Raw genomic sequence first — 20807 nt, 5'->3', positions numbered from 1 at the left:
ACTCCGGTCACTTACATCACTTCTTTACACGATCTCTGGTCCTAGTGCATTTTACTGAAGGAAGGGGTGGGAGCCGAAAGCTCCATCTTTAACGTTTGTAAGGGCTCCTTGGTGCCTTTGCGGTTAGCGTTGGGCTGCTAAGCATACAGTCAGCAGTTTGAATCCACCAGCCACGAGAAAGACGGGACTTTCTACTCCCGTAAAGCGTTACAGTCTCAGAAACCCACAGGGGCAGCTCTACCCTGTGCTCCAGGGTAGCAATGGGTCCACGTGGACTCGGTGGCTGTCAGCTTCTGTTTGCTGAGTCAATAAGGTATTGCGTTTGAAGTTGGTTCTCAGGCCCCTGGACGACAAACTGCATCATATTTCGCCTCGGAGGGTCTTTGACATAATGCCAAGATCCTCACCCATGGTCGGCCTGCCACCTGCATGTTCCCATCAAGAAGCGTTCGCAGCCTGGCCGCGGCGCCCCGAGCCGCGGCTCCGGGAACCGCAGAAGCCGCCGCACAGGAGAAGATCCACTCCGGGATCTTCCCAGTCGGCCCCGGCCGGAGCGCTCCCCGGTGTCCCAGCTGGTTGGCCCTCGGCAGGCGCCCGGGGGAACCTGGGAGTGGTTGACCTCTGCAGGCTCTACCACCTGCAAAGTGGAGGTGTGCCCGATTTAATAAGCGGAAAGAAAGAGCTTCACGCGAAACCAGCAGCTTCGTGGCGGAATACGCACAGGGACACGCTTCATGAGGAAACATGCGGGGCTCCTGTGTCTGGCTCGGGAAGACGCTTTCCCCCTCGATAATAGAAATACTGCTGGTATCCTCCCCCCCCCCGGATTCGGCGCTTCCGGCCTTTGGTTTCTCCCGCGCCGGGCGACCCCGGCGGTCACGTGCTCCTCCTGTCCTTCCAGCGGAACGTGCTTCCTCCTGCGGGGTCGACCGAGCCATGGCTGCCTTGCTGAGACCTGCGCGCTGGCTCCTCCGCGCCGGCCCGGCCCCGCGCCTCCCGCTCGCCCTGCGTCTCCTCGTGGGCGGCCCCGGCCGGCTGCACGGCGCCCCTCGGCCGCCCACCCCTCTAGCGGGACCAGTCACCGGGTGAGTGCGCAGGCCCTTCCCCACGTCGCCTTACAGCGCGGGGACCCCAGGTTTGGGGGGCCAGGCGGGGGCCAGCTCACGCCTGTGACCTCATCGGCCCTGGACCGGGCGTGCCGGGACACCGGGCTGTGCTGCTCGGTGGGGTTTTCGGGTGACAGGGTCGGTCGCTCGCAGAAGGTCACAGCCACGGGCATGGCGTGCTTCCGGCTAGGATCGCTCACCTACCGCCCCTGCACTGGGTTTTCCTGCTCTCGGGTTACGGACAGCCCCAGTTGAGAGGGCCTGTGAAATTTAGGGGGACTTTGAAGGCAGTATTGGGGTCGGGTAATATTTCCACTTCTCACTTTTTTTTTTTTTTTGTGGGGACTGTGCCACGGGAGAACCTTGTTGGCGATCAGCAATCACCTAGGATTTGGATTTTGAAAGCTTCAGACTTTGTGTGTGTATGTGTTTGGGGGCGGGGGGTATAGGTTGGGAGTTCCAGACGAGCTAAGCTAGCTTAGGGGTGGGCGTTCAATTATGCTACTTTGGATTTTTCTTTGAGTATTCTTGAATGGAGTGATCTTTTAGTTTAAGGAGGTGTTCGAGTTGGGAACTGCCATAGCAGACTTCGTTAGGTGGCAGTGTATGAATGAATGAATGAGTGAACGAAGGAACACATGCAAGGAAGCTGTTGGGTCTTGGCATTCAAAAGCAGGTAAAATGAAGTGGGTGTCCAGTGTTGGAATGAATGTTCTCACGGATGCAGGATTTTTGGGCTATTGTCTAGTGTAGATTTGGAGGGGGGAGGGTATAAAAGGTTGAGGGAGATCATAACGTTAACTACAGCAGGGTGCTGAGGTTTCATGTCATTTGCCAAGTTGCTCTCCTGCTCCAGGGATCAGTTTCCTTTGCAATGGGAGTAATAATAGTGTTATAAGTCTTAAATGAGATCATCTCTATAAAGTATTTTATATAGACCTTCTCTTTTATTAGTTCTTAAGAGCTCTGGTGGCTTAGTGGCTTATGAATTGGGCTGACCCAAAGTCAGCAGTTTGACTCCACAAGTGACGACGAAGGAAAATAGGAGGCTTTCTACTCTGGTAAAGATTTGCAACCTTGGAAACCCAGACGAGACCATTCTACCCAGACCCTGTGGGTTGGAATCAGCTTCATAGCTATGGATTTGATTTATTAGTTAATAATAATGATTTTGTAGACCAGCCCGGAAATCGAGTCCCTGCATAAATTTCATGAGAACGTTTTGTGATTTCTTACTATTACAGATCTTTGGCATATTGCTTATTTGTAATTTGGAGCCTCTCTTTCCTTTAAGAAGCCTTGAAGAATAACCTTCAGAAGTTAGGCCTCTATTTTCACAGGACTACATCTCTTGGCCTTCAGAGTTTCTTTTGAAAATGGTGCTGATTAATGCTGTCTTTTTAGTCCTCAAAATCAGGCCGGCGAAGGGTTTGATGCTTTCATCTTCACTGTTGCATTTGAGGAAATCAGAACAGAGAGGGACCACAGTCTAGTAAGTCCAGTAGAACTCTAGTAGAAAGTCTATTGGGCTGGGTGTGTTCATCAGACCTGAATTCCACTGATTTGCTGCATAATCTTAGACATCTGTCTTGACCCCTCTCAATCTTCAGTTTCTATATCTGCCAAGTAGAAGTAGTAGGACCTCCTCCTCTTATTGTAAAGGTGGCCTTAGGGCTTGGACTTAACTGTCATCTCTTCAGAGGTCTACCTCCGCATTCAGTCTAACAGGCTGAGTTACTATTACTAATTTATCCATGGCATGTCTCACTGGTCTGAAATTTTTACTTATTTATTCTCTATTTGTGTCTTTAGCAGGAAGTGAGCTGCAAGAGCGCCGGGCTTCCTGTCCACCAGTATATGTCATTGTCATCTAGTGGGCTCTGGCTTCGGGTGACCCACGCACAACAGAGTGACATGTACCATCTTCATGGTTGCTGGTGGGAGCCCATTGCTGTGGACACTGAAATTTGAGTGTTCGGAGTTGCTAACTGCAAAGTCAGTTGCTCTAATCCATCAGCCACTCCTTGGGGGAAACAGGAGCCTTTTTGCCCCTGTAAAGATTTACAGCCATGGAAACCCAAAGGGGCAACTCACCTCTGTCCTCATTGGCAGTGAGTTTGGGTTTTCATGGTTTTCCTATATAGGAGTGCATCTTCCAGCACTACAGACGTTGTGTTATGATCCATTGGATTTTCACTGGCTGACTTTCGCAACTAGATTGCTAGGTTTTTCTCCTGGTCTTACTTAGTCTGGAAGCTCTGCTAAAACCTGACTACCGTGCTGGACGCGGCTGGTATTTGAATTACTATATTCTCCTCATTGGGGAGGTCACGGCGTAAATACTCCAGTCTGGTGTGCTTTCGAGGAAAGATGAGTAAGTTTTGAGAGTGGATCTGGACGAATAAGTGGCTTAAAGGTGAGAGCCACATTTTATTCCCTAATGGCGTGGTCTAATCTCTGCTTCCAAAGTTAGGGGGAAGGCAGACTTCCACTTGTTTATTAAATATTCCAAATATTAAGAGTTTCTCTGGTGAGAACATTGTAAGGTTGGTTAGGGCATGCATAGTTGTTAGGGTAAGATGTAAAAGTTGTTAGTGTTAAAAAAAAAGTGGAGAAATGCATGCGCATTAAGCCTCCGGTGAAACCCCTCTGGTCCCAGATCAGGGATGTGAACCAACCTTGCTGGGATGCAGAATGCATTGGAATGTGGATTATTGCAGATGCAGTTGGGTTAAATTTGCTCTAGTTTTTAATGTTTTCTTTCTTTTTGAGTAAGATACTTTGTTATTGTTAGTTTTGGTGTTGCTTTTTTGGATATGTTTTTCTGTATACGGAATCCAGGCGAGGTAAATCTGTAAAAGCAGTAACTGCATTCATGATTCCTTGGGCGAATGGCGGGGGGAAAGGGGGAGCTAATAACAATACATCAAGAGAGAAGAAAATGAAAGTGATTGTGGTGATGAATGTCAACTCTTCTGGATAGGCTTGAACTCTTGACACGAGCTGTATGCCGTGTGGATTATGTGCCAGTAAAACTGAAAAGGTCTGTAACATGTGAACCTGGAAGATAGGAGGCCGAGTGAAGTAAGCCAGATACTAAAGACAACTCTTGTCTGATCCCGCCTACATAAAGCATCTTGATTCGGCAAATCCCTGGCGGCCAAAGTTTATAGTGATACTAGGGGTGATTGGAGAAGAGGGAGGGGTCTGCTTAAGGGATGCTGGTTTTCTGTTAGGGGTGAGGAAAACAATTGAGAACCGATAGTGGCAACAGTTGCACAGTGCAGTGGATGTGATTACTGTCGCTGAATTGTACACGTAACAACATGGTTGCAGCGGCAAATACTTTGTGAGATATATATATATATGTATATATATCACCACAATTAAAAAAGTATACCTGAACCCCCCAAATCGATCTGGGGTGCTTTCGTGATTATGCTTTCTCTAAGTCTTAGCCTCTGCTCCCAGTCTGTAAGGTTTAGCAGTATGTCGTAGAGGGCCATGACTGCATATTGCATGTCTGATCCATGAGAGAAGAATTTAACATGCATCACTTTATAGAGGGGCACTTACCTACCTTTGGTTGGTGGCCATTGAGGTTAAAAGTGGGTATTCACAGTGCCTCAGGGGTGGAGCAGAGCATACCAGACTTTGATGCTGTGTGGCGGTGAGGGAAGTGAAGGTGGTGGTAGAATGAAAGGCCATTGATTCTTTTTTAAAATTTTATTTATTTTTATTTTTAAAAATTATTTTATTGGGAGCTCGTACAGTTCTTACCACAATCCATACATAATATCCATTGTGTCAAGAACATATGTACATTTGTTGCCATCATCATTCTCAAAACTTTTGCCTTCTACTTGAGCCCTTAATATTTCCCCCCTTCTTCCCCACTCTCCCCTACCTCATGAACCCTTCATCATTCATAAATTATTATTATTTTGTCATATGTTACACTGTCTGATGTCTCCCCCTGCCCTCTTCTCTGCTGTCCATCCCCCAGGGAGGAGGCTATATTTAGATTCTTGTAATCGGCTCCCCCTTTCTACTCCACATTCCCTCCATCCTCTAGGCATCGCCACTCTCACCAATGGTCTTGAAGGAGTCATCTGTCCTGGATTCCCCATGTTTCCAGTTGCTATCTGTACCTATGTACATCCTCTGGTCTAGCCAGATTTGTAAGGTAGAATTGGGATCATGATAGTGGGGGGAGGAAGCATTTAAGAACTAGAGGAAAGTTATATGTTTCATCGTTGCGACCCTGCACCCTGACTGGCTCATCTCCCCACAACCCTTCTTTAAGGGGGTGTCCAGTTGCCTACCGATGGGCTTTGAGTCAATCTCTGTACTCACCCACTTTTACAATGATATGATTTTTTTGTTCTTTGATGCTTGATACCTGATCCTTTCGACAGCTCGTGAAGGCCGTTGATTCTTTAAAGCTACTGAGGTTGGCTGAAAGTCTGTGTATCCATTTGATGCTCGAGACTTCCTAGAGAATTTTGAGAGGTACCTGTCTTGACAAACTTTGTTTGGCCTTGAGATTGAACTGAAGATGGACCCACTAGGAAAAAACATTCATCCAGACATTAGGGACAGTAGGACCTCAGGTGTAGAACTGAACAAAAGAATAGTCCCTTTTCTTCTTGAGAGAAAAAGCAGCTGATTGGTGAGGACATTAACAGAATTAGGAATACAAGATTTGGAGTTGGGATCGGCAATTTTCAAAATAGGGTCTGCATGCCTGCATAACACATACATTTCATCGTCTTGTTGTTTAAAATTCATGTTAAGAATATCCACAGCAAAGCATACACCAATTCATTTTCTTTGAGAGCGTTTCAGCCCTGGTGTCGCAGTGATTACGGGTCGGGCGGCGGCTAACTGCAAGGTCAGAAGTTTGAAACTGCCAGCTCCTCTGAGGGAGAAAGAGGAGGCTTTCTATTCTCCTCAGGAGTTGCAGTGTTAGAAACTTACAGGCTCATTCTACCCTGTCCGGTAGCAGCAGTATGCATTGGTGTTGATTGATGGCAGTGAGCGTGGAGATTGAGAGGATTTTAGAACGTGCGTGAGAAAATTCTATTATTTTTTAGTTACATTTTTCCGTGAACTTTCTGAAGCCCCTCACCTTTGTACCATTAGTGACACGGCTTGCCCTGGTCTAGTTCTTGTACCAGTCCGCACCCTCCTCCTGCTCGTGGATATACACGCATTGCCCCCTAAGGTTCCTCTCTACTCTTTTACATTGCTATTGCCAATTTGATCCTTTACCGGCGTAATGTTCGAGGCAGACCTTTTTATTAGTTAAACTATTGGTTGGTTTTAAGAAGAGTTGAGGGGTTATTTTGGTTTAAGTTTAATCATCGATTTGGTTTAATCATTTCAGTGGGGTTATCCAACCTCAGGGAGTGTGGAATCTATGAGATCGTGCAATTCTGTTCTGCATTTCCCCTCTTTTGATCAGGATTTCCCCCCCCCCCAGTGTGGAGCCTTTGATCAGAATGTGCAGAAATGGCAGCTGACACCACCCAGTTCTGCAGAGCCTTATGGTAAAGGAGGCGGTTACCAAAAGCCAGTTAGTGGAAGCCTCCTCTTCCTGACACCTTCTCTCTTGCTCCAGCTGAGTAGAGATCACTTAGTGTGCCATGGATGGCTTTTAAAACCCCAGCTGCTACACCGGGAACTAGGAGGTACAAGAGAAGCACTTATCTTGCTATTAGGCCAGTTAACTTCGATGCCCCATGTTACCTTGACCCTAAACTTCTTGCCCATTGAAACCCAAGGACCTTGAGGGATTTGGCTGTACCTAAGCAATAGTTGCTGCTGTTGTTTTTGTAGTTGTTGACAATGTATCACACAGCAGTGGCAAGAATCAGCTCGACTCCCTTACCTACCCTTCATCAACTCAGCGTTTCCTCTATCACCATCAGCCGCCGTTTTCCCTCTAGTAGCCACTAATCAACTTGGTTTTCTGCACATCTCCCTTTTCTCACCATTTTATATAAGTGAGGTAATGTTTGTCTTTTTGATGTTTGACTGACTTATTTTACTCATCATAATACCTTTCAGCTCCGTCCACATGGTAGCATCTATCAAGACCTCGTTTCTCCTGCTGGCTAAGTAGGAATCCCATTGCATACCTTTCATGTTTTTCAGGTTGATATTAGGAATCTGAGGCTTAGATGGATGAGATAATCAATCCAGGAGCTCATGGTAGGATTCACTTGCACACATTGTGGTACCCCGTATTGAAGTGTGTTTCAGTGCTAACAGAATTACTTATGTATATGAAAACATTAAAAAAAATGTTTTAAAGGCAATGCATGGCACGTTCTAAACTCAGAAATGAAGAGATTCTTACAACTAAGCAAGTAGATGACAACCTAGAAGCATATTTAGAACGACCCAGTCCATGACTCTCATTTTATAGATTCCTAAGTATCTCGCTCCATATCCCATCACAGGTCCCAGTCTGGGTTCGTTGCTTTCTGTGAAGCTGAGAGATAAGGGACATCCCTTTGTACTGCAAAGCCTGAGGAGGCAAGAGCAGACTTTGGTCTCTGAGGATATGATGTCTGTAGACAGTGGGAAAGGAATGCGATTGGGATTTCAGTCTGGGAAACTTAACCAAGTGTAGGAGGATTGCTAGTAGTGGTTTTTCTGATCTAAGTTAAAGCTGTGCTGGGGGGGTAGGGGGGTGGATGACTTTAATTTGCCAAGGACTTAGGGAAAGTAAGTCATGGTCTTACAAAATAATTCAGGGAGAAAGTTCATTGTGGCTTAGCTTAGTTTGTTTGTTTATTTTAAAATCAGCCAACTGATACTTATTGAACACCTTCTATAATAACCTGCTCACTTTGATTCCAAGGTGCTTGACAGCAATGGGTTCGGCTTGGCATACGGGTTACACATTGATTGGCTAACCATAAGGTCAGTAGTTCAAATCCACCAGTTGCTCCGAAGGAGAAAGACAAGGCTTTCTACTTCCACAGAGTTACAGCCTTGGAAACTATGTGGTCAGTTTACCCTGCCCTGTAGGGTTTCCAGAACCCTGGTGGCCTAGGGCTACATGTTGAGCTGTGATTCACGTCATAAACCAGCTGCTCCCCGGGAGAAAGACTGGGGTCTCTACTTCCATCAGCAGTTATGGGCTCAGAAACCCACTGGGAGGCTGGGGCTTGCCATGAGTTTGCATTTACTTGATGGCAGTGAGTTCACTTACTTTTTAAATAGGGTAACTATGAGGCAGCATTGACTCAATAGCAGTGAATTTGGGTTTGATGACACAAGGTGCTCATTAGTATCAGTTGCCCGGATTCTTTGACCAAGAGTGGGTCATTGGAGAGGGTTTCTGAGACCATCTTTCCCCGTGGAGCTGGGCGTGGATGGGAACTGCTGACTCAGCCACCCGGTGCTCAGCCCACAGTGCCACCGGGGCTCCGTACTTTGTGTAAGAAGGGTGCTCTCATCTGTAGCTCCATTTTGTTGGAAGTCATGTTTTGTTTGATTTCTTTTTCCTCATGTAATCTTCACAGGTAGTTTATTTAAAAAATTGTTTTTCTCCAGGTGAAGCAATAAATGCTTAGCGTCTCACAAATATAATAGCTTGGGTTTTATTAGACCTTTTAAAATAAACTATGTGATTTCTGCTAATACATTCTTAAAAAGAAGAAAATACTATATTAAACACTAAACATGTATTAAGCCGCCCTTTAGCCAGAAAATTCACAAATACTTTATCAGGATTTCTCAAACTTTGGACTTTTCTGAAGCTCCTTCAGTTGTTGTTTTTAACCAGATCTGAGTATTAACTCTATATTTTAGTTTAACAAAATTGGATAAACTGACTTCTTCATTAACTTGTTCTTGCCCCATACAAGAATGCTAGTAAACTATAGCTTGTTATGATTGTTTTTAATTATTCATCATAGGAGACAAAACTATGAAAATCTTTGTCTAAATACTGCTTAAAATCTTGCCTAGCAGAAGTGCCATGTTTTGGGAGACACTGCATTATCGCAGTTCATCCGTGTAAGATCTCCATGAAGTAAGTACTATTATTATCTCTCACTAGCGGGTGGAGCAGTAGCATGGCCAGGGTCTTGCATTCTAAAGCTCAGGCCTGGAGTCCCTGGTGCCTTGTCATGTGGTGGAGCCCTTGTATGTCTAAGATTGTGCTTATCACATGTTTATAAAAATCACATCATTGGTTTGGGGGCAAACAGAGGGAGGACCAAGTGACTTGGGTGTGAAAATTTTTTTTGATCACGTGAAAGTAAGAAATGCCAATGTCACTCAACACCTTTTCTAGAAATTGTTGCATGGGCATCTCAGCTGCTGGGTGAGCCCTCACCCCAAACAAGACAAAAGTGAGAATTAACTATTGTATTGATGAGGTTTGCTCCCTGGATTTTGGGGCTCAATTGGGTGATGTCCTTGACGAGCTCTATTTCCTTTCCAGCTCTGCCAACTCTGGTTTAAGCTTCCATATGGCTCTGAGCAGGACGAAAGAAAATTAGCCTCCTCATTGGTAGTTCTTGTTAATCCTGTAGCCAGGAGCTACGCTGATTTTTGCAAAACAGAAGTAGATTATGCCACAGCCTCTGCTTGAAAAGCTCAACAATGGTCTGATATAATTGTATACAGTACTAGGAATAAAACCTTGTGCCCAGAATAAAATCGAGACTCTTTACCTTCAAATCCTTCATGGCCTGGCCTAGTCCTTGCTCTCCAGTCCATCTGTCGCTCACTCCCTTGGCCTGCTGACCGTCCCCCTCAGCCTGGAGCGCTTACCTTGCTCAGGATGACTGCTCCTTCCCTCCTTAGCTCAAACCTTCATGTGCCATCTCCCTCAAACGTCTGCTAGAAAGTAGAACCTTGCGGTCACTCTTTATCGGACCCTTGTTTATTTCCTTCAGAGGACCTAATGCAATGAGTGTGCTGGTGGGGAGGGAGGGGGCATGAGGAACCTGGCAGTTGGAAAAAAGCCAAAGCCTGGAAAAGTAGTTGGGCTTCAAAATGGAGCTAGAGGTGTGGAGGACTCGGCAGATTGGGTGTGATGAATGAGAGAGGGGTTGCAGCGAAGGCTGGACCAATGGTATTGATTACTCACTGCCACCAAGTTGATGCCAACCACAGTGACCCTATGGGACAGGATGGAAGGGCCCTGTGAGTTTCCGAGCCTGGAACTCTTTATGGGAGTAGACAGCCCTGTCTTTCCCCCAGGGAGCGACCTGTTGGCTTCAAATAGACCTTTCGGAACCACTGTGCCACTAGGGCTCCTTAGTCCTGATCAGTAGGAGATAATTTTGGAAGAACCAGCCATTTTTAGGAGGAAGCATTATCTAACAAGTGGAATTTTTCTAGTTGCGCAAGGTGGAGGGGGCGAGGCCAGCATTTTGAAAAGTCAATCAAATACAAGTAACGTGATACCAGCAGGTTAAAGAAACTCCAAGTGAAATAGTTAAATGATTGGTGAGAACACAGATTCATTCCATTGCCTAAGAACTGGGGCAATGAAATAAGCGGAGAGAAGCTTTATAAGCTTGCCACTTAGAGACATGCAGACATGTCATAAAACCCAACTTCCTCATTACCTGCCACGGGAGGGTTTTCTATCATCCAGCCTCACTCTCCCTGCCAGGTTTAGTTTGTCTCTTTCCAAGGCGACTCGATTTGCTTCCTTGTGCCCCTCAGCGGCCTCCTAGTGCCGCGACCCTTTAATACAGTTCCTCATGTTGTGGTGACCCCCAACATAAAATGATTTTCTTTGCTACTTCATAACTGTAATTTTGCTACTGTCATGAATCGTATTGTAAGTATCTGATATGCAGGATATATTTTCATTGTTACAAATTGACCATAATTAAAGCATAGTGATTAATCACAAAACAGTGTATAATTATGTATTGTGAAATATTTATGTGTTTTCCAGTGGTCTTAGGCAACCCCTGTGAAAGGGTCATTTGATCCCCAAAGAAGTTGAGAACAACCACTGTTTTAGAGGCTTGTGAACACATAGAAATCTTGGACCTGCCATCAGCTAGCTTTATTGTGACCCTAGGCTAGTCATTCTCATCTGCAGGATGGAGATTATAGTCATAATTTTCTGGTACCTCCTTCACTGCCATCAAGTTGATTCTGACTCATAAGGAACTGCCCCTGTTAGTTGTAGACATTATAACTCCTTTTGGATGGAGAAAGACTGATCATTCAGCCTGGCTGGCACGATAAACTAACTACCTCAATTTTCCAGAGAGCAGGGTTGGTGGTTTTGAACTGCAGACATTGTGCTTAGCAGCCCAATATAGAACCCACTATTAGGGCTTCTTAGAATGGGGATTGTAATAGTAATATTTTTCTGGTACCTCGCATGTATTAAGTGCAAGGTAAATGTTAAGTATTGCTTCTACCCTGCATGGGAACCCCCCGCCCCTTTTTTAAACTCCTGTAGCTCTAAACCCCAACCCCCCATCATGATCCCAGTTCTACCATACAAATCCGGCTAGACCAGAGCACTGGTACAGATAAGGAACTGGAAACACAGAGAATCCAGGGCGGATGATCCCTTCAGGACCAGTGGTGTGAGTGGCGATACTGGGAGGTTGGAGGGAAAGTGGGTGGGGTGGAAAGAGGGAATCGATTATATGGATCTACGTATAACCTCCTCCCTGGGGTACGGACAACAGAAAAGGGGGTGAAGGGAGACGTTGGACAGTGCAAGATACGACATAATAATTTATAAATTATCAAGGGTTCATGAGGGAGGGGGAGCAAGGAGGGAGGGGAAAAGTGAGCTGATGCCAGGGGCTTAAGTGGAGAGCAAATGTTCTGAGAATGATGAGGGCAATGAATGTACAAATGTGCTTTAGACAATTGATGTATGTATGGCTTGTGTTGTCTGAGCCCCTAATAAAATGATAAAAAAGAAAGTTTACTTGAAAAAGTTATGTATTGAGGAAAAGGAAAACAGCTGTTTTTAAAGCCAGCTTTTAGGTAGCTTTAGTTGAGTAGAGTTTCCAGGAGTCCCAGGAGGGATCCTGAGAAGTTGATCTTGAAACTCAAGAGCCCTCGCTGATCCTTGGAGCAGGCAGGAAAGTCCGCTTCCCTGCCTGACACCTCTGTTTGGGTCCTCAGCAGCTACAGGCAGTGGTATTTTGTCTCCTGGATGCCTGGTGGGTGGCTTCCTGTTGGGCCTGGCCCCACTAACTCCTGGGTTATTTCATTCCCTTATATCACAATATACCTATGGTTTCAGGCTATGAAATTTGTTTTCTTCAGGGTATGTTGAAGTGAATTAAAAATTAATCCTGTCCCTTAATAAATGTAGAAAGTGCTGATACCTGGGAGTGCTCTGGAGAATCCTTTTGAAGAGGGGAGAATCCATTAGTTAAATATATGATTTTCAGCCCCCCAATTTATTTTCTATTTCTACTTGGCTATAGAAAACTACATTTGTTTGAGGGAGGCACAGCTATATTAAAAATTTATTAGAAAAATGAGCTTTAGAATATTCAGAATGATGAGCTGGTTTGTAAATGTCCCTGTCTTTCTCTGTCCTGCATATTATTTGTGTTTAAAAAATAAAAATTTTTTTTCATTTTAGCCAAAATGGGGATTTATTAGGGGCTCATACAACTCTTATCACAATCCATACATGTACATAAATCAGTTGTATAAAGCACATCTGTACATTCTTTGCCCTCGTCATTTTCAAAACATTTGCTCTCCACTTAAGCCCTTGGCATCAGGTCCTCTTTTTTCCCCTCCCTCCCCTTGTTTGATCTTTGAAAAACTGCTTTTGATTGTGATGGGAGCTGTATGACCCCCTAATAAGATGATTAAAAAAAACCCAAAAAAAACTGCTTTCAACAGTCTTTAGTTTGAAATCTCAGAGTGTATCAGTGTCGTCTTCTTTGCTTTAACAACAAATAAACAAAAAACAGGCAAATATTCTGAATTTTCTAGATTAATCTGTTTTCCTCGTTGAACAATATTACTACATACTCACTTGAACTGCACACATTGTTATTTCTGGATGCTTTAAAATAATCTTTACCCTGAATTAACATAGGCATAGTTTGGGAGCAGCTGATTCGGTAACCAGGTACGTGGCCATATGAGAAGAAATCCCTTATCCCCAGTCCATTCCAATTCATAGCGACCCAGTTGGATTCCCAGGGTTGTCCTTGCGGACTGTCTCCTCTTTCTCCTATGGAGCAGCTTGTAGGTTCGAACTGTTGACCTGTGGTTCGCAGCTGGACTCAATCACCGCACCAACAGGGCTCCTTAAGGCTTTAAGAGAAAAGAGTAAAGAAATCCTCAGAGTAGGAGAAAGTAGGGATGTCTCTTTGGTGGTTTATATGTAGTAATCTAGCGCTTCCTTCACTCAACTGAGTACTTGTCCTAGATGGTTAGTGTCCTGACCTTTTTTTGTTTACCGGTCTGTCATCTGTAGGTGTGGCCCTTGGTGGTCAGAGGGGTAGTGATTTGTGCAGATCACAGGAGGTAAACTTGGAGTTACCCCTGCAGGTTCCCATTGAGTTGCCCGTGATTCATGGACGCAGGTGTGTCAGGGTGAAACGGGGCTCCTGAAAGTTTTCAGTGGCTGATTTTTAGAACGAGAGTTCCAAGGTGCCTTTGGGTGGACTCGAACTCCTGAACTTCCGGTTAGCAGCTGAAAATTCAGTGTTAGGGTTAAAACTAAAACCATTTCTAATCTAGTTTCTGTGTCTTGTCATTGTGTGTTTTAAATAACCTTTTGGAAACCGGTGGAGTCAATTACTTTGATGTAAGTGTCACATACTACACCATACAATTTGTGACTGATTTTCTAAGTTAACAACTGTAAAATGCTGTAATACAGGGTAAGGAACCAAAAGTAGTTTTTATGTTTAAACTCAGTAGTGAGAACTTTAATTGTTCATGGTAAAAGTGCACGTACTGGAAAAATGTGGCTTTTCTCCTGAAGATATTGCTGGATTAAGAGAAAGATGTTTATTTGATTAGTGTACATGTGAACTTAGTAGCAGCTATTGGAAAGTTTCAGATATACTGAAGGAAATCTCAGAATTAATTATCTGAATTTTTGACTGTTGGTGTTTGAACTCAACTACAGTTTTTAGATGAAATTTCTAGATTTTTGACAGGGTTTTCATCACACCTGTCATAAAGAGGATAGTTGCATCCGATATTTGTAAACCAGGGACCTCTGATTTCAGTTTTAGAGCATGGCTTGCATGTTAGATGATATTAAAATATTGAATTGTTTAAAGTTTGTTGACTTTATAAACATTATTCCGACGTTATCTATTTCAGAAACATGTTTTGTGCCTCTGACTTCCCTAAGATTAATATTTAATACCAGAATTCTAGTTATGTTTGTATGTATTTTCACTTGTGCCTTTTCTGTAGACAAATAATTAGAAAGATGTTGAACTTGCATTTTGACAAGCGAGGTTGATACTGTATTCCCTGTTTACCAACATTGTTTATTCCTATAAACCATTTGCGTTTATTTAGGCAGGAAAACGATTTTGGCCTGAGTGATCCATTGAAACACTGCATAGTTTTAGAACTTGAGTGTTGGTCTTCTTATAAGTTCATAGTAAACATTATGAATTAAGGGCATTGAGGTAGATAATATCATTTTGGGGTCTACTATAGATATCTTGTTACCTTTGTAGAGGTGAAAAGCGCTTGTAACATACATGGTTTCATTTCTATTCATTAATTTGATTTTGGCTACAGGCAAAAAAAATTTTTCTAAAACACTTTCAAAACAGCAGATTGTCATCTTAGTTTGTACTAAACAGGTTGTGAGGATACTCAGTGTTTCAAGAGATATACTGTATGTCCTCTGTGTGTGTGTATGCACACACATTTGTACACGTGTCTGCATATGATTATTTACATGAAAATCTGTAATTTGCCTACCATTTCATATTTTTCTAAGTATCTTTGGTATTGTACTATGACTTTAGGTTTTTAATAACTAATAAAAGAAACATTGAATACATTATACCAAAAAAGATTACCTATATGGATAATAATTAATTTAGTTAATTATCCTTTGTATTTCATTTTATAGAGAGCTAGTCAGCCAAGCCAGGCAATATGCTATTGCTGCTGAGAAAGAGAATTACCTTCAAGAGGATTCCATGGCTGCTCATCGAAGGAATGCCAGCCAGTTTGACTGGGCTCTAATGAGGCTGGATAACTCTGTCCGGAGGACAGGCCGAATCACAAAGACACTTCTGCAGAAAGTCTTTGACAGCACATGCAGCTCAGGTATCTGAGATTTTTATGTTCAAAAGTTGGAATCTTTTCCAAGAATATATTTGGGTACAGTGCATTATGAAGTACATATATTGGTATTTATTATTATTTTGTTGTTTTGTTTGTTTTTTCTTCTGTATATTGGTATTTTTGATTGTTGTTGATCAGCATGATTTTGCTTTCTCTTTTATTCTGGAGTCAGCAAATGAAACATTGCCCCTTTGCTTTCCATAGCTTGTAATAGATTCACATTCAGCGGTGAATTGTTTCAGAAGATGCAAGTTCTGTTTTTGGACTACGCATGCATAGCAAAGTGTGGGGAGGAAATCAGATGGTGCACAGGTCGGAGACAAAACAGTCTCTGGGTCTTAAAGGCTTGTTTCAAAGCAAGCAGCCGTCTAAGCGAGGAGTCAGCTAAGCCCACCTAGAAGAAGCACACCAGCTTGTGTGATCCAAAGATTATAAATAATAAAATTCAAACCTTCCTGCAAGAGGGAATGACACCAAAGCCTAAATTGTTCAACACCAGGTTGCAGAAGATAGTGGACGCCCCAAATCCATTTTGCAGCGAGTCCCCACTGCCCACAGTCCAGGAAGATGCACAGCCTACCAGCATTGTGAAGTGGATTTCCGTAACTGTAGCTCGGCTGAACCATCACACCTGTGCCATTAGGTCTCCCTTTTGAACTATTTTGAATTTATTCTGGGCTTTAAGGATTTCCTTCTCATTGGGGTTTTTCTCTATTTTCTTTGGCCGTTGCTCGCGGGATCCTTTTTGGTTTTGCCTTTGCTGTGTGTATTTTTCTGTATAGGGAAGGCAGGATGGGTGGATCTATGCAGATAGCAGCTGGATTAATAATTGATTGGGGGTAAGGAAGGGGAGGTTGGGTGGGGGGAATTGGGAAGTCAACAGCAATGGGTACAAGGAGGAAGAAAATGTTCCAAAGTCGATTTGTGGTGATGCAGAGCCCTTCTGAATATTATGTCTCAATGAAACTACTTAGAAAACAGTCGACGAAAAGATTTCCACTATCTTTTAATTCCATTTTTCAGCAAACTTTTGAAACCCCTCCTATAGTGTCACTTTTTGCTAAGATGATCCTGTGTGATAGATTTTAAGAAAGACCAGTCATTTCCCTTCCATTTTCACTGAACTGTTCCAGTCTACTTGGGTCCCTGGGGCCTTTGATACTCTGACGGAAGCTCTGGGTAGGATACTCCCCCACCCCACTCCACGCGCCCTTTCAGGCATTTATCAGCTTCAGGAAGCCATCCGTGGATTTCAAGCGAGGTCAGAAGCATTCCTGTAAAGCTTAATGATGAGGTATACCAAAGAAGTACCAGCTGTAAAGATACAGTTGTGTGCATTTAAAGACCTGGGATGGTTTCTTTGTCCAGCTTTTTGCTTTTATACTTCAGTCCTTTGGTTTTGAATTGTAATAGCTTTATTGAGATACTGTACAATTCACTCATTTGAAGGGTACAACTCAATGGTAGAATGTTTCTGTCACTCCTACGCCCCTAGCGGTCATCCCAAATCCCCACCTCCTCCCTCACTCCTTCCAGCCCCAGACAACCGGTGGTCTACTCTCTCTCTTTGTCTCTGGATTTGCTGTTCTGCATGATTCATAGAAATGGAGTCAAACAATAGATTATTTCATTCAAAGTTGCACTTTCAGGTACATGTAGATAAAAGACATGGAGAAAGAGGGACGGGTTTATGTGATTTTGTAGCATATATAAACCTAAATTTATTATTGCTGTGTTTTACTTGTCCTGGTTCATATAATTTTCGAAGACCCTGAAAAGCTGAGCCTTTGAATTGCAGTAAGAACTGTGTATATATTCTTTGTATTTAATAGTCTTGCAGACATACCTTATGTTGCTGATCTTAGCTTCTGTAACAAAGGTAACTGATGTTAAAAGCTCAGGAGGTAACTTTTTTTTTCTTTTTAATCATTTTATTGGGGGCTTTTACAACTCTTGTTACAATCCATACATCAATTGTATGTAACATTCGTACATACTATTCCATCGGTTGTTTTTTTTTCTAAACATTTCCTTTCCATTGAATCCTCTGGATCAGCTCCTCTTCCCCCCACCCCCCTCAACCTTTGTGGCCCCTTGATAGATTGTAAATTGTTAATTATTTTCAAAGCTCACAACTGCTGTCTCCCTTCCCCTCTGGTTTGGTGATGCTTGTGGATGAGGATAGTCCCCCCGCCCTAATTTATGAGTACTTCCTTAAAATATCCTTTGTTGGGCCTGTGTATTGACAGATTGCAGTTTAAATTTCAATATGTGTGCATATGATACTGGTTCTGTGTTAAAGTCGTCTCTGCTGACGTTGTTTATAGGTAGCCCAGGTGGTAATCAAGCCTTGCTTCTGCTGCGGAGCTGTGGCTCTCTCTTGCCAGAACTGAAGGTCTCTGAGCGCACAGAACTTGTTCATAGGATATGGGACAAGCTTCAGAAGCTGGGTATGTATGACGGGGATGGCTAAGAGGCTTACAGGGGAAAAATGTTTCTTTACACAAGTGTGATAGTTCAATTTTATGGAAGTGCTACTTGATTTATCTTTTTTAAAAAATTATGGTTTATTTACTGAGTTCTAGTGACATCTAGGGGCATGAATAATGAAATATTTTTGAATTTTTCATAAGCATTCTTTTTCATAGTAAATGAGGAAAGAGGATGCAGTAGAGAACCGTGTGGCCAGTAGAGAGCTAACGCACAGACCGTTTGGCCAGAGCAGTTTCACTTGTTAGGATTTAGAGAGAGAGAGACTCATAAGTGCCACAAGGATGGTTTGTGCCGTAGCGTGTTTCTAATAGCAAGAAAGTGGAACCAGCTTTCTGCCCTTCACTAGATTGACAGGTAGGTGATGGAACAGCCTACGGAATGGATACTGTGTAACCATTAAAAAAGAGAATTAAAGAATTTTCATATACCAGTGAGACTATTCTGAGATATAAATCAAAATGGAGGTGCAGAATAGTGTGTGTAGTGTCCTACCATTTTAAGGAAAACTATTTATACATGCATGTGCATGTACACACATATACCAAGTACTAACGTATTTCTGAGAGGAGTACTACAGAACTGATAAATACTGCATACAATTTTTAAACTCTATTTCTTGGAACTTTTGCAGTTTTGAGCCATATGAATACAGTATCCAAAAAATAGTTCTAAAAGGCCATTTGAAAAAAAATCAGAATCTAAAATCAAAAGCTGACAACTAATCCCATGTGCATTTACAGTGGGATGAGCTGCGAACCAATAGTAGAAAGCATTATATTTTAGGTTTTGTGATTTTTTTTTTTTTTACCAATAAAATCCCAGGAAATCAATCGAGTTTTTTTTTAACTTAAAATGAAAAAGCATTAGGATAAATATAGGAAATGTTTAAGAATTTCTAATTTGTCTACTTAGGAAATAAAATGCATTGAACAAAAAGCTGATTAACAATAGCTACAAAAAGATAAACTGAATATGATTTATGAAATGTGTGGGGCTGATATTAAAAACAAAAAACAGACTGCAGAATAAAGTCAGATTGTAACCTCACAGTTATGATTCTCATAGTTGAATTCATTTTTAAAGTTTTAAAATATATAAATAAACGTTGGGTTTCAGAATGAAGTTTCTTTTACCCTAGAAATAGAAGTAGTTGTTAATTTACCAGTGTGACGGGGGAAAATGGAAGGAGAGAAATGAAACTTGGTAGTCTTCTTCTTCTTAGCGTTGTTCCTGACCAAACCCATAGGGAAAGACCAGCATGCGGGTATGGGGTTTGAACAGGGCTCCTCAGTGTTCCAGTAACACTCCAACTGGAGGGAATCCTGTCACAAGATTATAAACTTAAACTTACTTTTCTTCAGCCTTAGAGTGGTAGCCAACCATTATTAGAGTTTACTGGGAGTTGAGATTTTTTAAAAAGAAGTTGTCAGATAGTGTGTTAACATGTTAGCAGTTGGGTTTTCTAACCTAGATTTCTAATGTACCCCCTACGTTCAAATCCTATGGTCACTTACTTGCCATGGACCTTGGATAAGTGGAAGAGTCCGTCTTCCTGCTCTGAGATGAGGCGGATAGTATCTGCTCAAAGCTACAGTGAAGGGCAGTGGGCCTCTACATTCACATCACTTAGCACAGTGCCTGCAGCAGTAGACCTACGGGTCTGGTACGGTCTGTAGATCAAGTTTTGCTTCATAGAACCTCATAATCTAGCTTCAGGTGTTGGCCTCTGTGGCCACAGGGAGTTAATTTAAAAAAAGAAATTTGCTATAACAGGTGCTAGGATTCGAGACCCATAGGGTGGCCAGGATGTCAGGAGTTGAGTGGTGAGAATAAAGCCAAGTAGGAACCCTAATTGTGTGGCCCCCGGGAATGGAGAGGATCTTTGAAACAACTCCAGTCACATCTCAGTGTGGTGAGGACTGCTGGACTGCCAGCCATTTTTAAGTAGAGGGATGGTGTGAAGAGGAGTGCCGTACTATGCTTTGTAATCCAGGGACCTCAGCACCCGAATAGGCTGTTCCTTATAGCTGTTCAGTAAGCATTGTCTTTCTCGCATACTTAACTCTGTTCTGACAGGATTTCAATGTAGATGAGTATTAAGGTAAATAGGTGAAATGCTGGTGCCCCCCCCCCCATGTGTGTGGACTTAAATTTATTTCCATTATTTATTTCAGTTGTGATTTAAATACTTTCTAAAAATTTGGTGAACGTCCCCTTCATAGGTACTGTGTATGATGTAAGTCACTACAACGCTTTACTGAAAGTCTATCTGCAGAATGAACATACATTCTCACCAACTGACTTCTTGGCTAAAATGGAGGAAGCAAATATTCAGCCAAACCGAGTAGGTATTTATTATTGCAGATGTTATTGATCACAGTTACTTTTTTTAACCCAGGGGAAAAAAAACTAACCGTCTCCTTTCACTGGCAGGTGACTTATCAGCGGTTGATTGCTGCTTACTGTAATGTAGGTGATATTGAAGGTGCCAGGTAGGGGTCTCTAGACATTTGTACATTTTATACACTTAGAATACTTTGTTAAGGTTATCATTTTTACCGTTTCTTCCTTAGTAAAGGAAGTTATTTTGGAAGTATTTTAACCTAACAGATTTAATTAAAATATAAAATTGTTGTATAAGAGAAAACACAGGTTTGTAATTAACATTTTAATTAAAACTTTGATTTACTGGAATGGAGACTTTAAACAGTTGAGCAATAAAACTGGCTTTACTTTCTTCTTGACTCTTTCATAAGGGTAATGCACTTAGCCAGTTAAAGGGCATTTTAAGAATTGGGAATAATAACTTTCGCCCATTGATTCATATAAAATCAGTTATAGCATTTCTTTCCTTGTGTAAAATTTATTACACAAGGGATGGAAGATTGGGGATTTGGG

General features: G+C 42.6%; 1 protein-coding gene across 1 annotated transcript in view; it reads left to right on the top strand.

Annotated features, from left to right (window-relative positions):
- Positions 1–891: 891 nt before the first annotated feature.
- The window catches only part of LRPPRC (leucine rich pentatricopeptide repeat containing), a 103448-nt gene continuing 83532 nt past the window's right edge, over positions 892–20807 (top strand). Inside the window, exons 1-5 of the mRNA XM_075536158.1 lie at positions 892–1085; positions 15199–15398; positions 17744–17866; positions 20132–20253; positions 20343–20401. Coding sequence (XP_075392273.1) covers positions 937–1085; positions 15199–15398; positions 17744–17866; positions 20132–20253; positions 20343–20401 — 653 coding nt within the window. The 5' untranslated portion in view covers positions 892–936. The remainder of the gene's footprint in view (positions 1086–15198; positions 15399–17743; positions 17867–20131; positions 20254–20342; positions 20402–20807) is intronic.

This window comes from Tenrec ecaudatus, chromosome 17 (genome assembly GCF_050624435.1).
Source record: "Tenrec ecaudatus isolate mTenEca1 chromosome 17, mTenEca1.hap1, whole genome shotgun sequence".
Taxonomy (NCBI): Eukaryota; Metazoa; Chordata; class Mammalia; order Afrosoricida; family Tenrecidae; genus Tenrec; species Tenrec ecaudatus.
This window is presented reverse-complemented; position numbering and strand designations above follow the sequence as displayed.